Source organism: Gopherus evgoodei, chromosome 3 (assembly GCF_007399415.2).
Source record: "Gopherus evgoodei ecotype Sinaloan lineage chromosome 3, rGopEvg1_v1.p, whole genome shotgun sequence".
Classification (NCBI taxonomy): Eukaryota; Metazoa; Chordata; order Testudines; family Testudinidae; genus Gopherus; species Gopherus evgoodei.
In genome coordinates, this window is record NC_044324.1 from 74719748 (window position 1) to 74738722 (window position 18975).

General features: G+C 43.1%; 1 protein-coding gene across 1 annotated transcript in view; it reads right to left on the minus strand.

Annotated features, from left to right (window-relative positions):
• The window catches only part of ME1 (malic enzyme 1), a 353342-nt gene extending 334849 nt beyond the window's left edge, over positions 1 to 18493 (minus strand). The window contains exon 1 of the mRNA XM_030555825.1: positions 18141 to 18493. Coding sequence (XP_030411685.1) covers positions 18141 to 18185 — 45 coding nt within the window. The 5' untranslated portion in view covers positions 18186 to 18493. The remainder of the gene's footprint in view (positions 1 to 18140) is intronic.
• Positions 18494 to 18975: the final 482 nt, after the last annotated feature.

An 18975-nucleotide genomic window follows, 5' to 3' on the forward strand; every position in this document is an offset into this window, starting at 1 on the left:
TCTAGAGACTGTGCACTAAGTCCCATTGGGTAGATAGAAAGCCCCTAGAACCCCATAAGATTGGATCCCTAATCCATGAACTGTTGGAACTCATTTACAAAACTTTTCTGAAACATTACATGAATATATAATCCCTATTCCATGATGAGAGATTTTTGAGTTATAATGTATCTTAATTAAAATGATCTTTAGATAGGTTTTTTCCTCAAAAAACATCAAAAAAGGATTTAAAGCAAAACAAATCCAATTTTTTAATTTTTTTTTAAAATCATTGATTTTTATCTACCCTGGACAATATACATATTAATACTTGGCAAAAACAATTATGTAGAGTCCCATCATATACTTAACTTGTTATGAGAAAATACAATTTACAGCTACGAGGGAAAAAAGAGTAATCTGAAATAAATGTCATCTACACAAGATACTGCTGTGTACTAGCCTTGAAAATTATGCTGCTTAAGCCTGTTGCCATTTCCAAGAATGTCATATTTATTAGTTATTCACAAAAAGGAAAAAGCTGCTAGGATGCAGCTTCCTGCATTTGAAGATATAGCATGCCGACTGTTGTAACATATCTTGCTAGCTTTATTGTGAAAACAGTCCCACAGTGAGTAAAATTAGAAGCCTGACTGAAGGAGACACTACAGCAAAATGTTTTAGACAGCATTTTGGAATACCAAACAATGTAGAGACACAAGAGGTGAGGTAATATCTTTTACTGGACCAACTTCTGCTGGTGAAAGAGACAAGCTTTAGAGATATACAGAGCTCTTTTTCAAATCTCAATGAAACAAAGTACATATTATACTTGGAGCATATACAGTATTACAATTCCATGGAATTTTAAAAGTTAGCTACATATTTGAGACAAGCCCATATGGTGACCTTCATGGGTATTGTTTCCAATTACAGTGCTTCCTTTATTTAACTGTGCCTATTAAATTTCTACAATGATGAAAATTTTCAAACCCAAAGTCCCTAAATCCATATTTAAGCATCTAAATAAACATGATTTGATTTTCAGGCACTACTAACCTGAGTCCAATTGAACTGAAGATATAGATATAGGGTCCAGATTCTTCAAGAAATTCATTTACATTAAGTTAAAGAAAAAAAGTGGAATAACAGATATGTAAAATTATGGTGAGAGCGAGCAAGTGGTGCCAGTCATTATTAAAATAACCAAAGAATCTTCCCTTCCGTCTTCAAACTTGCAACAGTCAGATCAACATTGAAGAAACCCACACTGGACGCATCAGTTCTAGTTAACCACACTAATCAGTATCAAACCTCAGAGAAGGTTAAAGCAGAGACAATAGCTAGGGCACTACCAAATTCATGGAAGTGAAAAATGCATCATGGACCGTGAAATTTGGTCTGCCCCTGTGAAATTTGGACTTTATATGCTTTTGCCCTATATTATAGAGATTTCATGGGGGAAACCAGGGTTTCTCAAATTGGGGGTCCTGACCCAAAAGGGAGTTGCAGCAGGGTTGCGGTATTGCCACCCTTACTTCTGTGCTGCCTGAGACCTGGGTGGCTGGAGAGCTGCAGCTGTTGGCCAGGTGCCCAGCTCTGAAGGCAGCACCCACAAGCAGCAGTGCAGAACTAAGAGTGGCAATACCATACTATGCCACCCTTTACGTCTGCACTGCTGGCTTCAGAGGTGGGTGGACAGAGCGTGGTGGCTGCTGACTGAGGGCCAAGCTCTGCAGGCAGCAGCAGAGAAGAGTGGCAATACCTTACCATCCCATCCCATCCTTATTTCTGTGCTGGCGATGGCTCTGCCTTCAAAGCTGGGCTCCCAGCCAGCAGCCACCACTCTCCAGATGCCCCCCTACAATAACATTGTGACCCCCACCCACAACTCCTTTTTGGGTCAGGACCCGTGCAATTACAACTCAGTGAAATTTAGCATTTAAATAGCTGAAATCATGACATTTATGATTTTTAAAATTCTATGACTGTGAAATTGACCAAAACAGTCCATGAATTTCGTAGGGCCCTAACAATAGCCAAAGGCCAACTATAAACTCACCTAAATTAACCTAATATCCTTGACCTGGCACAAACTTGAACCAGGCTAGGACATGGGACAGAAACCAATTTTGTGGCACTGATAGATGATATCCTGCTGTTAATGGATGGTGAGTAGGCATCCATTCTCATCCAGATAGGCCTCTCTGCAGTATTTGACACTGTGGACCATAAGATACTACTTTTGGAGAGGTGGCATGGGTTCAAGGAACTGCACTAAAATGGTTTAAGTTCTCTCCACAGGGACACACCCAAAGCATTGTACTGTCAAACGGCACTTCCACCACTGGACACATCACTTGTAGAGCTCCACAAAGATCAGTTGTCTCCCGAGCTATCAGGCAAACTGGTAAGTTGACAGGGACTCGTGTCAGCAACGTGCAGATAATGTACAGCTCCACTTCTCCATCACATACAATTACACCACTACTAGCAACATGTTCCAGTGCTTAGACAAAATCAATTTATGATTGAAAAACAACTGATTGAAGCTGATCCCATGCCAGATAGAGGTAATGCTTGGGAGTGGGGCACAGCAAAGGAAAGCACTTTGAGGAGTTTTCAGCCACAGTACAGTCTCCTTTGGTTGAAGACACATACTAACAATTGATCAACTCAGTTTGTAGTTTGGGAGTGCTCCTAGATTTTTCATGATAAGTTCTCACGTAGTAGCATCCAGAAGCAGAGAGCAGCTTTCCACTATCTGGGGTGGGCAAGGAGACCCTATATTATTGTGGCAGACGATGACCCAGCCTCAATTATATACACCTTTGTTACCTTCTATCTGGGCAACACTATGCAATGCATCTGGGCATGAAGCCATCAGCCCTTGGCAAACTCTTTCTAGTAGAGAATGCTACAGCATGTCTTCTCAATATTACAGGCTACTGCAAGCATATTGAACCCTTCTTCCATTTTCTACACTGGATTTCTATAAAATATTAATTCAAGCTCAAGATCTCTGTTCTACTCTTTAGGGAACTCAATGACCTAGACCCACGATATCTAAAAGATTGCCTAAGAATCCAAGATGAAGACCATAGTCAACAACTCTACCCCTCAGCCATGACAGAATTTTCTAGCATAAAGTTAAAGCTCATCTGTGCAGGAGACAAGAGTTTGCTCGGGAGCCAGCCCAAGACTGTGCAATGAACTTCCACAGAAACTTAAGATCACCACAAACCTCACCAGCTTCCACTCCAAATGCAAGTAGGGTGACCAGGTGTCTGGTTGCCAACCACCTGCCCCAGCCCAGTGAAAGTGAGTGAGAGTTGGATAAAGCGAGCCACCGAGGGAGGGGAAAATGTAGTGAGTGGGTGGCAGGGCCTCGGGGCAGAGGTGGGGCCTGGGGAAGGGGCAGGACTAGGGTGTTCAGTTTTGTGCGATTAGAAAGTTGGCAATCCTAAGTGCAAGGCACATTTCTTTGATCTTGCCTTCTAACACATAGCAAGGTATACACCTACCAAAACAGTACATTACACATACAATTTTCCTTCTGGGAAGAAGGGAATTTAAAGTATGAACCACATCTGTTAGATGTTGCTCATGTCACAATGCACTAATGGAAGAGCTCAGAAACTACAGAAATGAGGAAGTTATAAGAATCTACATAAAATATAAAGAATAGCTTGTTTACCTAGTCAAATTCTGGAAAAAGCTTATTATTCTTCCTGGTACAATTACATTAAAGCAGTGGTCCCCAAACCTTTTTTGTCTGGTGAGTGCCAGACAACGAGCCACGGAGGACCATGGCGGTGGACGAGCATCTGCCGAAATTCCGCCAGCAAGTGGAAACATCAATAGACGTCGCTGCTGAAATGCTGCCGACAAGCAGCATCATCCAGAGTCATCGCCACCGAAATACCGCTGAAAATCGGAGGTGGCACCTCTGGATGACGCAGCTTGTCGGCGGCATTTCAGCAGATGCTCATCCGCCAGCCAGTACACAGGCACACTTAGGTGCCATTTCACCCACAGGCACCACGTTGGGGACCCCTGCATTAAAGTTATAAACCTCATTTCATATATTTTATTGAACTTTTTTGTAGCTGATATGCTAAAATAGTATTTAATGTTCTGATCTGGTTTCCAAGTTATCAATTTTCAGTATCACCAAGTAACAAAATGTTATCTAAAAAAAAGATATATTAAGAGAGCACTAACAGTCCCATTTTTGGACAAAATACCCTTTATTATAAAAAGGACTTAATTCCACTTACGCTTAATTACTTTATAGGTATTATGCTATGAAACTGAGTCAGGATTCATTGCATTTGTTACATACAGTTTAAGTTAAATATATTTTGCATAATATTAAAAAAAGAGTCATGTGGGTGTATGTGCCATCTCTTATAAAACATTAATCCAATAAATATGATACATTAAGAACAAAGTGTGACACTTTTTCAGAATCTGTTTGCAGCAGTACTTCTCCACATCCTCACTGGATACAGAGGAAAACCTATGCATGAGGTCTTCCCCATTACATGTTTTATGTAAACTAGATGTAAAGTTCATTCAGAACTGCATGTATAGCTTTATATGAGCTGAATGTCTGTTTAGAGGTTTGAGGTGTATGTCACAAGGAAAGCCAAAAGTAGGGGAGCAACTTTAGTTGTGTGTGCTCTATTTAGCATTCCAGACAGATATAACTCTTATGATTATTAAGCTGTACTTTGCTAGATAATAAATATCAGTTTCTCGCTAGAAATAATAGAAAGCTGGTGTAACCTATATTCTGGATGCGAGATTTATATTTCATAACAATAAAATTAAGAATGAAGAGATTTTTTATTAACAGAGGACATGGCATCAGAAAAGATATAGCCTACATCTACTCTTATGGTGGCATGTAGAACATAAACACTGCACGCTCAGCTGGCTAGGGTGATCAGATGTCCCGATTTTATAGGGGCAGTCCCTATTGCGGTGGTCTTTTTCTTATAAAGACTCCTATTACCCCCACCCCATCCCAATTTTTCTTATTTGCTATCTAGTCACCCTACAGCTAGTGCAGATATAAATAGCAGTGTAGACAGAGAGACACTGCTTAGGCAAATAAGTGCCCTATGCACCTGTGGTACTCCCAGAGTACCCTACACGCCCAAGCAGTGCCTCCCAGATCTACACTGCTATTTTTAGCAGTATAGCGTCCTACTACCTTTCCCTGCCACAGTGAAAGACTTCAGCAGTAGGAAAAGGCTGTGAGGAAAAGCTCTGCCAGAGCCTTTCACTTTGGCACATCACTGCATACTGCTGTGACAACTGTGGACACAACCCACCAGGTGTGTAGCTACATATGCAGTGCCAACAAAAGTGTAGCCATAGCGATTTCTTTTTTTTTGGCATTAAAATTACTAGTGAACTGCAAAACAAAAAGCTAATTAATTCAGAGGAGTAAACACCCTTAATTAAAGATAAATAATTTTTATTTATTTTCTTTACATTTGAAAAGGTGGAGTTCAATTCTTATTTTTAGTTTTCCCACATTCATGGTCATGCCATTATTCCCCAGGAAAAGAATATTTTGGGCATTTCAAAAACAAAGAACCAACCAACCAAAAAACCAGAGAACCCACCAGCAACAATGTCGTTCTCTCAAAAGCAAGTACATTTTCCTTAGGCCTGGCAGAAGAGCAGGAGTCTAATATCCACTACAAAACTTGGGACTATCAGCAAAGTTAAATGCTGTAAAACAATGAAGGGCTGGTCTACACTACGGGGGAAAATCGATCTCAGATATGCAACTTCAGCTATGTGAATAACGGCTGAAGTCGAAGTATCTAAGATCGAATTACTCACCGTCCTCATGGTGTGGGATCGATGTCCGTGGCTCCCCATGTTGACTCCGCAACTCCATTGGGGTTGGTGGAGTTCTGGAATCAATATAAGCGTGTTCGGGGATCAATATATCGTGTCTATGAGATGCGATATATCGATCCCTGAGCAATCGATTGCTACCCGCTGATACGGCGGGTAGTGAAGACGTAGCCAAAGGAATAGACATGTCCGCAAAGCTGAGCTCCAGATTGAGGCCCCAGAGACCAATTTATGTCTGAGGCTCTTCAGCTATAAAGGTCTGTTTCCCTCTGGCAGCTGTTTGGGTTGGGGTTGGTTTATACATCAGAAATTATCCAAAAAAAACAGCTGAAAGAATCAGCATAAGAAACAGAATTGGTCACAACAGTTTACACATTCACCACAAAAGCAACATTTATTTGTTCAAGGGCTAGGCCTTCAATTTTTACTCTATATCCTCTCAGGTGGATGACCTAACTAAACAGAGACATATTCTGGAAGAAAGACTGAGTGCTAAGCACTCATGTTTTTGTTGCACGTGAAGCCAAATGAGAAATTTTTTATCTGATCATTTTCTCTGTTAGCAGCTTCTCAACAAATTCATTACTAATGGGTAGGGCTCCTTATCTGTCACGGAGGTCGATGAAGTAATGGATTCAGTGACTTTCCACAACCTCCGTGACTTCTGCAGCCGCCAACATGGCTGACCCCTAAGCCATCCAAGCAGCAGCCGATGCGGCTAGCCCTGGAGACTGCCTGAGCAGCGGTCGCAGGAGCAGCCTGAGCAGTTGTTGCTCGGCAGCCCCCAGCAGCTGATGCTGCTGGCCCCAGGGCGCCCCTCCAGCATCAGGCCTCCCAGTGCACTTGCCCCAAGCAGCAGGCACACTGCCGCTAAGATCTAGTCAGGAGTATTTATGGTAGAAGAGTTATGGATAGGTCACTGGCATGAATTCTTTATTGCCTGTGACCGGTCCATGACTTTTAATAAAAATATACATGACTAAGTCATAGCTTTACTAATGAATCCATGCCTCCACCTATGGAATTAAGAGGTGGTCCAAAGTTGTTGCAGGAGGCAACAAGGCTATGCTCCACCCTTCAGCTCAGGCCTCCAGAAGAGTTCTTCCACAAGAGAAGAAACACTCCAGCAACAGATTTTTAGCACTAAGCCATTAGATATAATGTATTAACCTTAAGATAATGTATGTCTAAGTCTTCCTTTAGAGAAAATGTTCCATTTATATTCTGGTCATTTATTAGACCAGAAGAAGGGTTTGAATTAGAAGAGAAGTTGCTAACAGAAAGAAAATTATGTTAGAAATTTCTCAATCCATTGCATAGGTTTCTCTCCTCATTCATTACTAATGGGAAGTAGCAAGCAGTGAATCCCAGAAGTACGGGAGGAAAGGATAAGAAGAGTTTAATTATTATGGTAGAATAATAGGCAGGAATGGGAGTTCCCTCCATAGAAAGCAAGAACTTTATAAATTAAGGACTGATGTGGGAATCAATGCAGTAGTATCTTCTACCAAAGGATGACTTTGTAGAGGAATGGAAACCTACTTTGCAAATCTTCCTCATGACGCCCATATACTTTTCCTCCACTGCCTCTAGGAACGTCTGTTAATAGTTTCACTGATGCCTAGCATGCCAATTGGTGCAGGATTTGTTACGCCTTGCCAGCAACAACCTTGAGCCATAAGGTATTTTGGACAGAATGAGACGAACAGGGTAAAATTGGCGTACAAACTCCATATGCTTGAGCTATATCTTTAGAGCTCCAGGAATGCCCATTTATGTCACAACCTTCAAAGGATGAGAACAAAATGATGGGATAGCTATTTCCCAGCAACTGTGGAAAGAGGATCTTTCCTTGAATAAAAAGGCTTCTGGAACCATACAACAAACCTTTTCCTCTTGACAAAGGCAGTGTGGTTCTTGTATGGATATGGGAACTAACTCCAAAACTTGTTTTTCAGACGTAATGGCAACTAGAAAGGCCAGCAACAGGCTTGTCTAGTTCGTCACTGTGGCACCTGATACTCAAATGGAGGATCCAAAATGCTTGTCTACAAAATGCTGCTATGGCTGGTATCCATGCTTCTATGTTTGGTTATAGGACTCCAACCAAACCTCCTGAAGAAACTCTAGCATAGCTAAAATCAACAGAACTTTTAGATTATTACAATATTTGTATCACAATAGCAATAGAGGTCATTGTTCTAAGCACTGCACGAAGAGGCAGTCCCTGCCCCAAGAACTTTGTTTCCCCTCACACTAGAAATGTAAATTCAACCAGATCAACAAATGAAACATTGTGGTTGAGTTCCATGTGGATAGCACACTGTACCACGAGTTAATGAAGAATCCACGGCGAACTACATCTCTTCCAATGCTTAGGCTGTTAAACTGTAGGTGTTCCTGATCTGAATGAAAAAGAGTCCTTACTTCAAGAGGTCTAATGTTTTCTGCAGGAATAAAGTGGGATCTCTGGCTGTCTAGAAAGTCCAAAATGCCTCCTAAGACAGTGGAGGACTAAAGGGACCTCAGCTCTCCTATTTTCTTTGTCCTTTACGTGAACTGTTTTTGACAGCAGTTTCTCTCGACCACGGACATTATTTCTATTGCCACAGAGAAACTTTGTCCTCTTGTTACTCCCTGGTATGGAAGGCATATAAACTCTCATGTCATAAAGCCAATCTCTAACAGGAGGTAGTAGAGGAAATCTCCAAGTACCATAATTGCTCGTTACTTGTTTTTTTTAAACTTTCTTTCCAATGCAGCTGGTACTGGTCACTTGCCAGACAGGATACTGGACTCAAACCACTGATCTGATCCCCTATGGCCATATTTGTAAGGAATTTTTTGGTTTAAGTCACACCCTGACAGAGATGTCAAAATGAACTAAAAGGATGCATAATATGAGTTTTTTGTAGTTTATCATCTTCCAAGGATGCTTGCTTCCACAGCAAGTATATAAGGGTCTAGAGTGAAAACTGGATTGGCTTTCAGCATGCTTGTATCTTCCTGCCCACAAAAGGTCATTCAGATGTGATGAGACTGTCACCTAATTTTGCACTGTATGTAGTGCATAGTTCAATGCCCTGAGACAGAATTTCTGCAGGTGCATTTTCAGAAACCCTCTGTAGCCAATTAGTTCATTTTATCATTTAAATGTGTTATTGCTATGATGAACTCATAGGCTATTTCATATACAACAGAAGTGTGATGAATAGATACAAGTAGAATAGGAGTATAAGACTGACAAGTATTTAGGAGTGCCAAGTATATACATGTGTTGCATACGCTGCCTACCTCTGAGTTAGAAGACCATGGACTCAAACCAAGTGAAGACAGTGGCATACTGGATACCTTTGTCCACGTTTGATGACTCCCCTCAAAGAATTCTAATAGATTGGTAAGGCGTGATTGCACTTTACAAAAGCCATTTTGACTGGTCCCTGTAGTAAGATAAGGCCCTGAAACACAAACTCTTGTGTCAGAGGCCCAATTTGAGGCCTGAAGCCTGAACCAAAGTACTTCCAGGCATTGCTAAGCAAAGGCTGGGCTGTGAGCCAGAGGCAGGCCCCACTCACAGAAGTTGGCAAGAAGAAGACTGCTAGAAGCAGGTGCATCCACACATAAGTGCTAATAAGAGGAACTTGTGCTAAGATGGCATCAGAACATTCCACACAGATCATGAGGAACAGGCAGGGGCATCTTAAAGACAGGGTTAAAAGGACAGCATGATGGATAGATATGTTTGAAACAACATGATCAAAAGGGAGACAGCACACTAATGAGATAAGGGGTTATACCTCAATACATCAGTAGGGAAGAGTAATCTGTCCTGTAACTGTATAAAAGTAGGTCCCGGAGTGTACATCTTTGGCTGGTCTAGGGGGCAGTGGAAAGTCCCACCACTGACTGAGCTGGTCCATTGCCAGGGGGCACAAATTCATAGTAGGTCTTGTAGAGTCTACAGGAAGCTACTACTGTGCTTCATTTGACAATAAACCTGGCTCAGGTTCCTTCGTACCTTACTAGCGTCTGTGGTCGCTCAGTGTCTGCTGTGTCAGCCATCTGCACAGAACTGGGGCAGCACACAGAGGGAACACGCACGCAGCCGACTGTTATCATCGAACAAGAGCAGAGCGCCATACCGGTAACTACTGACAACAGTCCCCAACTTATCATTTTTATCTACATGTCTGTTAATTTTGTTCTTTACTATAGTTTCAACCAGTTTACCTGGTAGTGAAGTGTTCTATCAACCAGACAAGATACTAACACCCTTCAACAGGACTTTATTTTTATAAAGTGGAAAACTCTTTACCAATCTGCTGCTGCACCTTCTCTAGCTCTCACTCTGCCTCAACTCCTCCCCCCTCCTTCCTGTTTCCTGTCCTTTCAGACTCCCAACAGCCAGTGCTTCCAGTTCTAACAACATCTAAACACCACATGAAGTTAGGCTTATCGGTCTGTAATTGCCAGGTTCACCTTTGAAGTCTTTTTAAAAATAGGCATTACATTAGCTATCTTCCAGTCATCTCATGCAGAGGCTGATTTAAGTGATATGCTACATACCACAGTTAGTATCTGAGTTCCTCAGAACTCTTGGGAAAACGCCATCTGATCCTGATGACTTATTATTATTTAAATTATCAATTTGTTACAAAACCTCCTCTATTAACACCTCAATCTGGGAAAGTTCCTCAGATTTGTCACCTAAAAAGAATGGGTCGGGTGTGGGGATTCCTCACATCCTCTGCAATGAAGACCAATGCAAAGAATTCATTTAGCTTTTCTGCAATGGCCTTCTCTTTCTTGAGTGCTCCTTTAGCAATTCAATCATCCAGTGGACCCACTGACCCTGATCCTAACTCCAATTACCACATGGATTACCCAGACCTTGCGGTGGGATGCCTGGGAGCCAACCAATGCTATGCACCAACTCCTCAGCTCCTTTGAAGCAGAAGATCAGGAAGTGAGTAAGGAGAGAAAGGGTCGGTCGGAGCCAACCCTGCACACTGAGCACTGATAAGCCAGCAAAGAAGGTGTTATAATTCGCTGTGGCAGTCCCACTGAAGTCAATCGGTTTCTACACAGTTCAGGGACACAAGCTGGTGGATCCCAAAGCAACATTTAGACCACAAAAATTCCCTGAAACAGAAACTATATCTTTTCGCTAATCTATCAGGAGGCACTGTGCAAAGTTGATTCTATTTAAGTATTTAATACTGTCATAAACAGATAGTTAAGGGTTAACGTCTCTTTTACCTGTAAAGGGTTAAGAAGTTCAGTAAACCTGGCTGACACCTGACTAGAGGACCAATGAGGGGACAAGACACTTTCAAAATCTTGGTGGAGGGAAGTCTTTGTTTGTGTTCTTTGTTTTGGGGGTTGTTCGCTCTTGGGACTAAGAGGGACCAGACGTCAGTCCAGGCTCTCCAAATCTTTCTGAATCAGTCTCTCATGTTTCAAAATTGCAAGTAATAGCCAGGCAAGGCGGATTAGTCTTATTTTTGTTTTCTCAACCTGTAAATGTCCCTTTTTTTTGCTGAGAAGATTTTACCTCTGCTTGCTGTAACTTTGAACCTAAGGCTAGAGGGGGTTCCTCTGGGCTATAGGAATCTGATTACCCTGTAAAGTATTTTCCATCCTGATTTTACAGAGATGATTTTTTTTACTTTTCTTTCTTTAATTAAAAGCTTTTTTTTTAAGAACCTGATTGATTTTTCCTCGTTTTAAGATCCAAGGGGATTGGATCTGGACTCACCAGGGATTGGTGGGGGGAAAGGAAGGGGGATGATTAATTTCTCCTTGTTTTACGATCCAAGGGGTTGGGATCTGTGTTCACCAGGGAATTGGTGAAGCCTCTCAAGGCTGCTCAGGGAGGGGAAGGTTTTGGGTGGGGGGGGGACAAGAAGTGATCCAGACACTGAAATTTCTGGATGGTGGCAGAGTTACCAGACCTAAGCTAGTAATTAAGCTTACAAGTGTCCACAAATGCTGGTCCCCACATTTGTACCCTAAAGTTCAGAGTGGGGCAGGAACCTTGACAAATGCCAAGAGGATCTATATATTAAAAAGTGTACAAAAATACTAACTGTAGAACATATATAAATGAAACTATAATACTGTACCTGTTCATGATTATAGTGCAATACAATTTAAAATGAAAACAACAAATTTTAGAAAGCCACAGAAACTACCAAAAAAAAAACAGTCATCTTATACATTTTACATCCACCAAAGATTGCACATGCAAGATACCTATCTGTCTTTCAAAAGTAACTTATTAAAATCTGAATTCAAGGTATGTTTTCAGTTTTTTCCATTTCTTATTTAAAATCCTTCTGTACAGCATTAATGAGATATTCTAAACCAAATTTCAATGAAACATATGGAAATAATCTTGCATTGCAAGATTTTTTAAAAGAGAAATTGAGATACCAACCTTAACATTGCCCAGAGTTGACAATGTTTTTGTTACCCAAATAAAACAAAGGATGAAGAAGAATTTAGCAGCAGAAGAAACAGAGCACTTTTCGCTACAGAGTGTTTTGAAACCAAGAGGAGTTAGGTCAGCATTTTTTGTTATTGGAGGCTTCTCATTCCATGTATTCTCTCACACACACACACGCTTCCTTCAACAACTTAGTGGCCTTCCAGACTTTCCAGTCAACCTTATGGATTTCCATTTGCTCTTCACTGAAGCACACTGATGTCCACATCTTTCCTGAGTGGAATTTGTGAATTAGATGCAGTTGTACCAGCTTGGTGCCCTGGATGTAAGATGCAATGGAGGTTTGAGGTGTATCACATTACATTACAGTTTGGAGAACTTCAGAATTTAAAATGCTGAAGGCTTCAGGGCTTACAACAAGTCAATGTTCAATACTAGGTTCCACAGACAGAACAAAGGTCATCTTTAAACATCACATTCACCTTTAAGAGTAGCAGTACAGTGCTAAAGAATGCTGCTAAGCAAAAGTGGTAACAGACTGTATATTTGCTTTTTCATAAAGAAAGCATCCACCAATCTAAAGAATGTTGTTGTGTAGACTTCTATGTAATACAAGATTCTGTTTTCTCTTAGCATACCTCAATACATTGTGAAGCATTCTACAGACGACATATTCCAAAGCCCAATAATATAGAGTATAGAATTTATTATATTTGTATACATATAATGTACTTTGTTTTAGGGGAGGTTATTTTTTCTGGATTCGTGAATGTTCTACTCTTATCAGAAAACCTATGTACAGTTAAGGCAAAATGCAGTCTATCGCATATGGGAACATACACCAACACATATGATACTGCTGTGACACACAAGCACCTAGGAATTTTTAGATCAAAATAATGAAAGACAAGAGATGATAAAATATATCCACTGCATAATTAGAGGAGTGAAGTTCTGCAACAGCCTTTCAAGGGGAGTAGTGGGGGACAAAAGACATATCTGGCTTCAAGACTAAGCTTGATAAGTTTATGGAAGGGATGGTATGATCGGATAGCCTAATTTTGGCAATTGATCTTTGATTATCAGCAGGTAAGTATGCCCAGTGGTCTGTGATGGAATGTTAGATGGGGTGGGGTCTGAGTTACTACAGAGAATTCTTTCCTGGGTGCTGGCTGGTGAGTCTTGCTCACATGCTCAGGATTTAGCCGATCGCCATATTTAGGGCCGGGAAGGAATTTTCCTCCAGAGCAGATTGGCAAAGGCCCTGGAGGTTTTTCACCTTCCACTACAGAGTGGGGCACGGGTCACTTGCTGGAGGCTTCTCTGCACCTTGAGGCCTTTAAACCACGATTTGAGGACTTCAGTAATTCGGACGTAGTTTAGGGGTTTGTTCCAGAAATGGGTGGGTGAGATTCTGTGGCCTGCATTGTGCAGGAGGTCAGACTAGATGATCAGAATGGTCCCTTCTGACCTTAAAGTCTATGAGTCTATGTTTCATAAACAAATGGATTTATGGCTATGTACTATGGCTGTTCTAACTGTACATAAGAAACTCTATTCTTTTCCGCCCAAGACATGAACAAGGATCTCCTGGGAAAGCTTCTTGGTCACATTTGATGTGTTATTGGTTTTAGGGTTGTTAAAATATAGACTTCAACCAGGTGCATACTTTGAAGCTTTAAGATTTTTTTTCCACATTAAAAAAAATGCAGCGTATTTTCTCCAGGTCCAGATTGTGCAAACAAATTCTCTTTCCACTGCCTGAGGTGTAGAAGGGAGAAAAGGGAAGTACAATACTTGGGTTTGGCTGAAATGAAGTCATCTTGAATAAAAATGTAAGAGGTGAATTCTTATGGAATTATATCTGCAACCCTATTAATCAATCTGTGAGTGGAAAAATCTTTGTACTGATCAAAGAATTACCTTGTGTTTTAGACCATTAATAAAACAATTTTTCAAATACATTTGTAAACCCTAGAGACCCAAGAAATCTCTAAACTTATTATTGATTAACTCACGGGATGTCCACAAGTTTGGAAAGTCATCTTTTAATCTCCCAGCAGTTAAATTCAATCTGTTTAGATCTTATGAATAGAATTGTTATGCTGCATTTTCTTGTAAATTGGAATCCTAAAACTGTGCTTAACCACTAGCTCCCAAAATCAGGACTATTTCAGGTTTTGTGGCTAGTGTGAAGATTTTGAATATTTTTTCCTCATTTGTCTTTTTACTTTCTTGACCATTATATCAGAGGGGGGCAAACTACTGTCTGCAGACCACATCCGGCCAACAGTACCCTTCCCTCTGGTCCCCGAGCTCCTGCCAGGGAGCAGGGTCAGGACATGCTTGCAGAGGAGCTAGCCAACTTCCCGGCAGGCAGTGTAGTGAGCAGGGTGAAGGCTGGCCCCTGGCCCCTCTCCTTCTCCCTCACAGTCGCAGTTCCCCCAGCACTTGGGCAGCAGCTCCAGCCAGGCAGCATGGCTATAGCGCTGCCAGACCTGGTGCTCCAGGGCAGCGTGGTCAGGGGGCAGGGAGCAGGGGGAGTTCTAGGTGGAGGAGGGGGTGTTGCAGGGGGGTGGTCAAGGGACCTGGGCCCTGCTGCCAGGCCAGAGGCAGAGCAAGCCAGGGCTCCCCTCCACTCCCAGCATGCTTGGCCCCTGTTCCCAGCAGCCAAGCCCAGACAGGGAGCAAGCCCTGCCCGACTGCCAGGGAGAGCAGCCAAACGAGCAGGGGAAACGCACAGAGAAGGACTGAGAACCCCTTTCCCCCATCCCACAGGTAACGTGGGGTGGAGAGAGTAGGGAGGGTTGGATAGAGGGCTACAGGAAAGCTGTCAGGGGGTGGGGAGCAGGGGAGATTGGATAGGGGCAGGGGTCCTGGGGGTGGTCAGGGGCCAGCTCCAGGAACCAGTGGAGGAAGCACATGCCTGGGGTGGCATTCTGTCCATTCTTGGGGTGGCACAATCTGGGCAACTTTTTTTCTTTTGTATTGCGTCAGCAGTTCTAGCAGCAGTCCGAGCGGCTTTTTTTTGGGGGGGGGGGGGCACGCGCTTGGGGCTGCAAAAATGGCAAGAGAGATACTGTTCCGTCTATCTACCCCCAGTTTGTGGACTACCTTGGGGCTTAGGCATCAGATAGGTGTCCGAATGCCTAGAGCAAGACTGCAGTGCACATGCCCAGAGGTGGAAATACAGGCACCAAGAGAACTTTTACTGAGGAAATTTAGGCGCTGAGGGAGTTTAAAACCCTACAGGGTTAGGTGGCAGCCAAACGGGGCATATGTGGATCAGAGTAGTGCCTAAATCTCAGACATAGGCACCTAAAACTGGGGTTTAGGCACTTAAGTCTCTTTTTGTTGATCTGGGCCATGGTGACCAGAAACAGTCCATTCAAATCACTAATCACAGATATTTCCTTTGTTAAATAAATCAGTTTTAAATGCAAAGTGTGTTTTGATAAACTTAGTTTTATTTAACTTAAATGTGGAAAAAAACTAATAAAGAACAATTTTAAAATGCTTTGTTTGTGTGTTTTAAGTCCAATTTCCATCCAAATGCAGCTTGACACAAATCACAAGTAAAAAACTGACCTAGTAAATAAGAGTCATTCATAACTTTCTAATAAAATATAAAAATTAAGAAACTGAATGTAGGGCAAACTATGTAACTGTTTGTATAAATGGATATAGCTATATTGTATACTTCTGATTCACACAAAGTATCAAATTTAGTGTAAAGACTATCAGTTAATTTCAGACCTCAGCGAGGGCCTCTTGGTTTGCAGGAAAAGTTCCTGCATATGTTCCTTTGTACTTTAGAGCCACTAACTTTTTATTATTATTATCATTTAAAGTTCAACCCTATAATATTGGCTGTCTGTTAAACAGTCCTCCTGGTAGCAGTTGGTAGTCTCAGGCCATTATGTCTTATGCAGCCACAATTACATAATAAACCATTACCACAACTGGCAACATTTTTGACAGTGTCCCACAAATTCTCCATTTGCTCTTCTCCCCTCCACTAATAATCATCTATATAGCCACATAGGTTGTAGAATCCCCTCCCTTGGGAGAGTCTTTTTTTAGAAAATTTTACTACTCATCTGAAAATGTTATTGCACGTGTATAACACAAATCTTCATTCACAGTAAAGAGTTTCAGCCAGAAAACCCAATAGAAATCCTGCCTAGCCCCGAAAAGCCAAAGAGGTCCTCTTCATTCAGGGTTGACTGAAACTGGGGTCCGAAAAGGGATGGTGTTGTTTTGCCTAAAAGTGGCCTCTACCAGAGGCATTTTAGAGTTCGTACTAGAATTATTGACATGCATCTGAGGAAGTGGGTATTCACCCACGAAAGCTCATGCTCCACATGCATCTGAGGAAGTGGGTATTCACCCACGAAAGCTCATGCTCCAAAACGTCTGTTAGTCTATAAGGTGCCACAGGATTCTTTGCTGCTTTTACTAGAATTATAGCATTCTTAAAGTGAGGGGGTGTTTGTCTTGGTTATTAAGATTTTTTACATGAATGTTGTTACTCTATTTCATTTGGGGAACATTTGAAGTCCTTTATCATCATTCTTTACATTGGTTTGTTTGTTTAATCACCTTTCATTTCAGCTGATCCCAAAATACCTCACTCAAGACTCTGTAGATTTAGATTCACAACAGAAAATATGTGGAATCTTAGTATCCAAGATGGACCAACACCACCGCTTGTCATGCCAATAAAGTACTTTTGAGTTGAATTGCACAAATGTTTATTAGAACAAATACATTCACAAAAGGAAAAGCAAAAAATGAGAAACAATGTGCTCATACAAAAGTTAAATATCCTTTTCCTTGTCATCTATCAAAAGTCAAAACCGACTTCAGCATTTGATGGGGGTAAGCAAAGGGAACAGTATGCAATTGTGATAGGTGGCAAAGGAACTTACATTTCCTCACTGATGTCTCCTGAACCAAGCATAGGAGCAGAACCACAGTGCTAGGAAAATAATTACACCTCTATCCTGATATAAAGCAACCAGTTATAACACGAATTCAGATATAATGCAGTAAAGCAGTGCTGGGGGGGGGCTGCACGCTCCTGCAGAACAAAGCAACTTCAGTATAATGCAGTTTCACCTACAACACTGTCCTTGGGAGCCAAAAAAATCTTACCGTGTTATATCAGGGTAGAGGTGTATGTTGGAACAAAGAATTTGTAGGGGAGCATGTCAGTATCATATCAGTATCTGAACTCTCTACCAGCATCTACTTTTTTCAGCACCTGGCTGGGATGGGTGCTTCCTACCCTGTCTGCCAAAAATATGTCTGCTCTGCTTGATGGCAATGCTATTATGTAGCAATAGCCTCATTTGCTCAATGGGTAAACTGAGGCATAGGGAGACGAAGTGACTTGCACAGGTTCATAAAGGGGCAGGGAACTGAGTCTATATTAAGAGTCTCCCGGGCGGCAGTGGCGTTATCTAAGGCAGAGGAAGCATCAGCTGATCCGCAGGAACTTGGAAGTATCAGAATTTGTTGCCAAGTGCTGAGTCTACAAGACAACCGCCTCCGCCCCCACCCTGCCGGCATCCAACCAGGCCGGTGCCCCCCACGGCAGCGAGGACCCGGGCTGGAGGTGGGATCAGGTTCAGCTCCCGCCTCCCGCCGCTGTGGTGTGACAGGTGCCGGCGCCCCGGCGGAGCAGCGGGTCCGAGGGACTGGGGAGGCGCCCATGGAGAAACGTCCCCCAGTTACGCGCCCAGAGCTGGGGGCGGCGGGGACTAACCAGCCCCCCCCCCCCCCCGGGCCCATCCTCAGCAGCAGCCCGCCCCGCCCACCTGCCCGGTACCTTGTTGAGATGCGGGTTGCGGGTCACCTCGTAGCCCCGCTTCATGGTGAGCTCCGCGCGCCGGGCCGGTCCCTCCTGCAGCGGCGGCCGAGGCAGCGTCCGCCGGGAAGGTACCGCGGGGGCGGGGAGGAGGAAGCGCCCTGACACGCCGGGGTCACCGGGGCACGAGCGCCGCTGAGTCAGCGGAGGAACCGCTTAGAGACGGGAGCGGCGGGGGCCGGGTCAGCGCCCGCAGCTGCGTCGACAGGAGGGAGCCGAGGCCAGGTGGGAGCGGGAGCTTCCGGGGAAGTGGCGGGGGAAGGAGGAGACGGGGCAGGCCATGGATCTGGGGAGATTTGGCTGGTGATGGAGGCGCTGAGGGAGTTGGGAAGTGAGGCTGGGGGTGTGTCCTGAGGGAACTTGGATGGAGGGGTGAGGGGTGTGTCCTGAGTGGGAGGGACTGGCCATGTGATGGAGGGATTAGTGGTAAGTGAATGTGGGGTGTGTGTTTGGGAGGGTCGGACTGGCCATATGATGGAGGGGATGAGGGAGTAGGGGTGAGGGTGTGAAGGGTGTATGCTTGGGAGGAGGGCTTGGCCATGTGATGGATGGGTGAGAGAATTGGGGGGGGGATGAGAGGTGTATATGCTGTGCAGGGAAGCATTTGGAGGTGTAGTAGGGGTTCAGGAAGATGTGAAGACTTGAGGGACAAGGGAATAGGCAAAATATAGGCAGAGAAGTATACTCTTGCACCCTCCTACAAGAGCTTCAGTGTCCATCCCTCCTTTTTGTATGTTCTGTGGGCTGCTCATGAAATATTACTTGGGAGACTTGCAGTTGCCAGTCTAATGTTTTG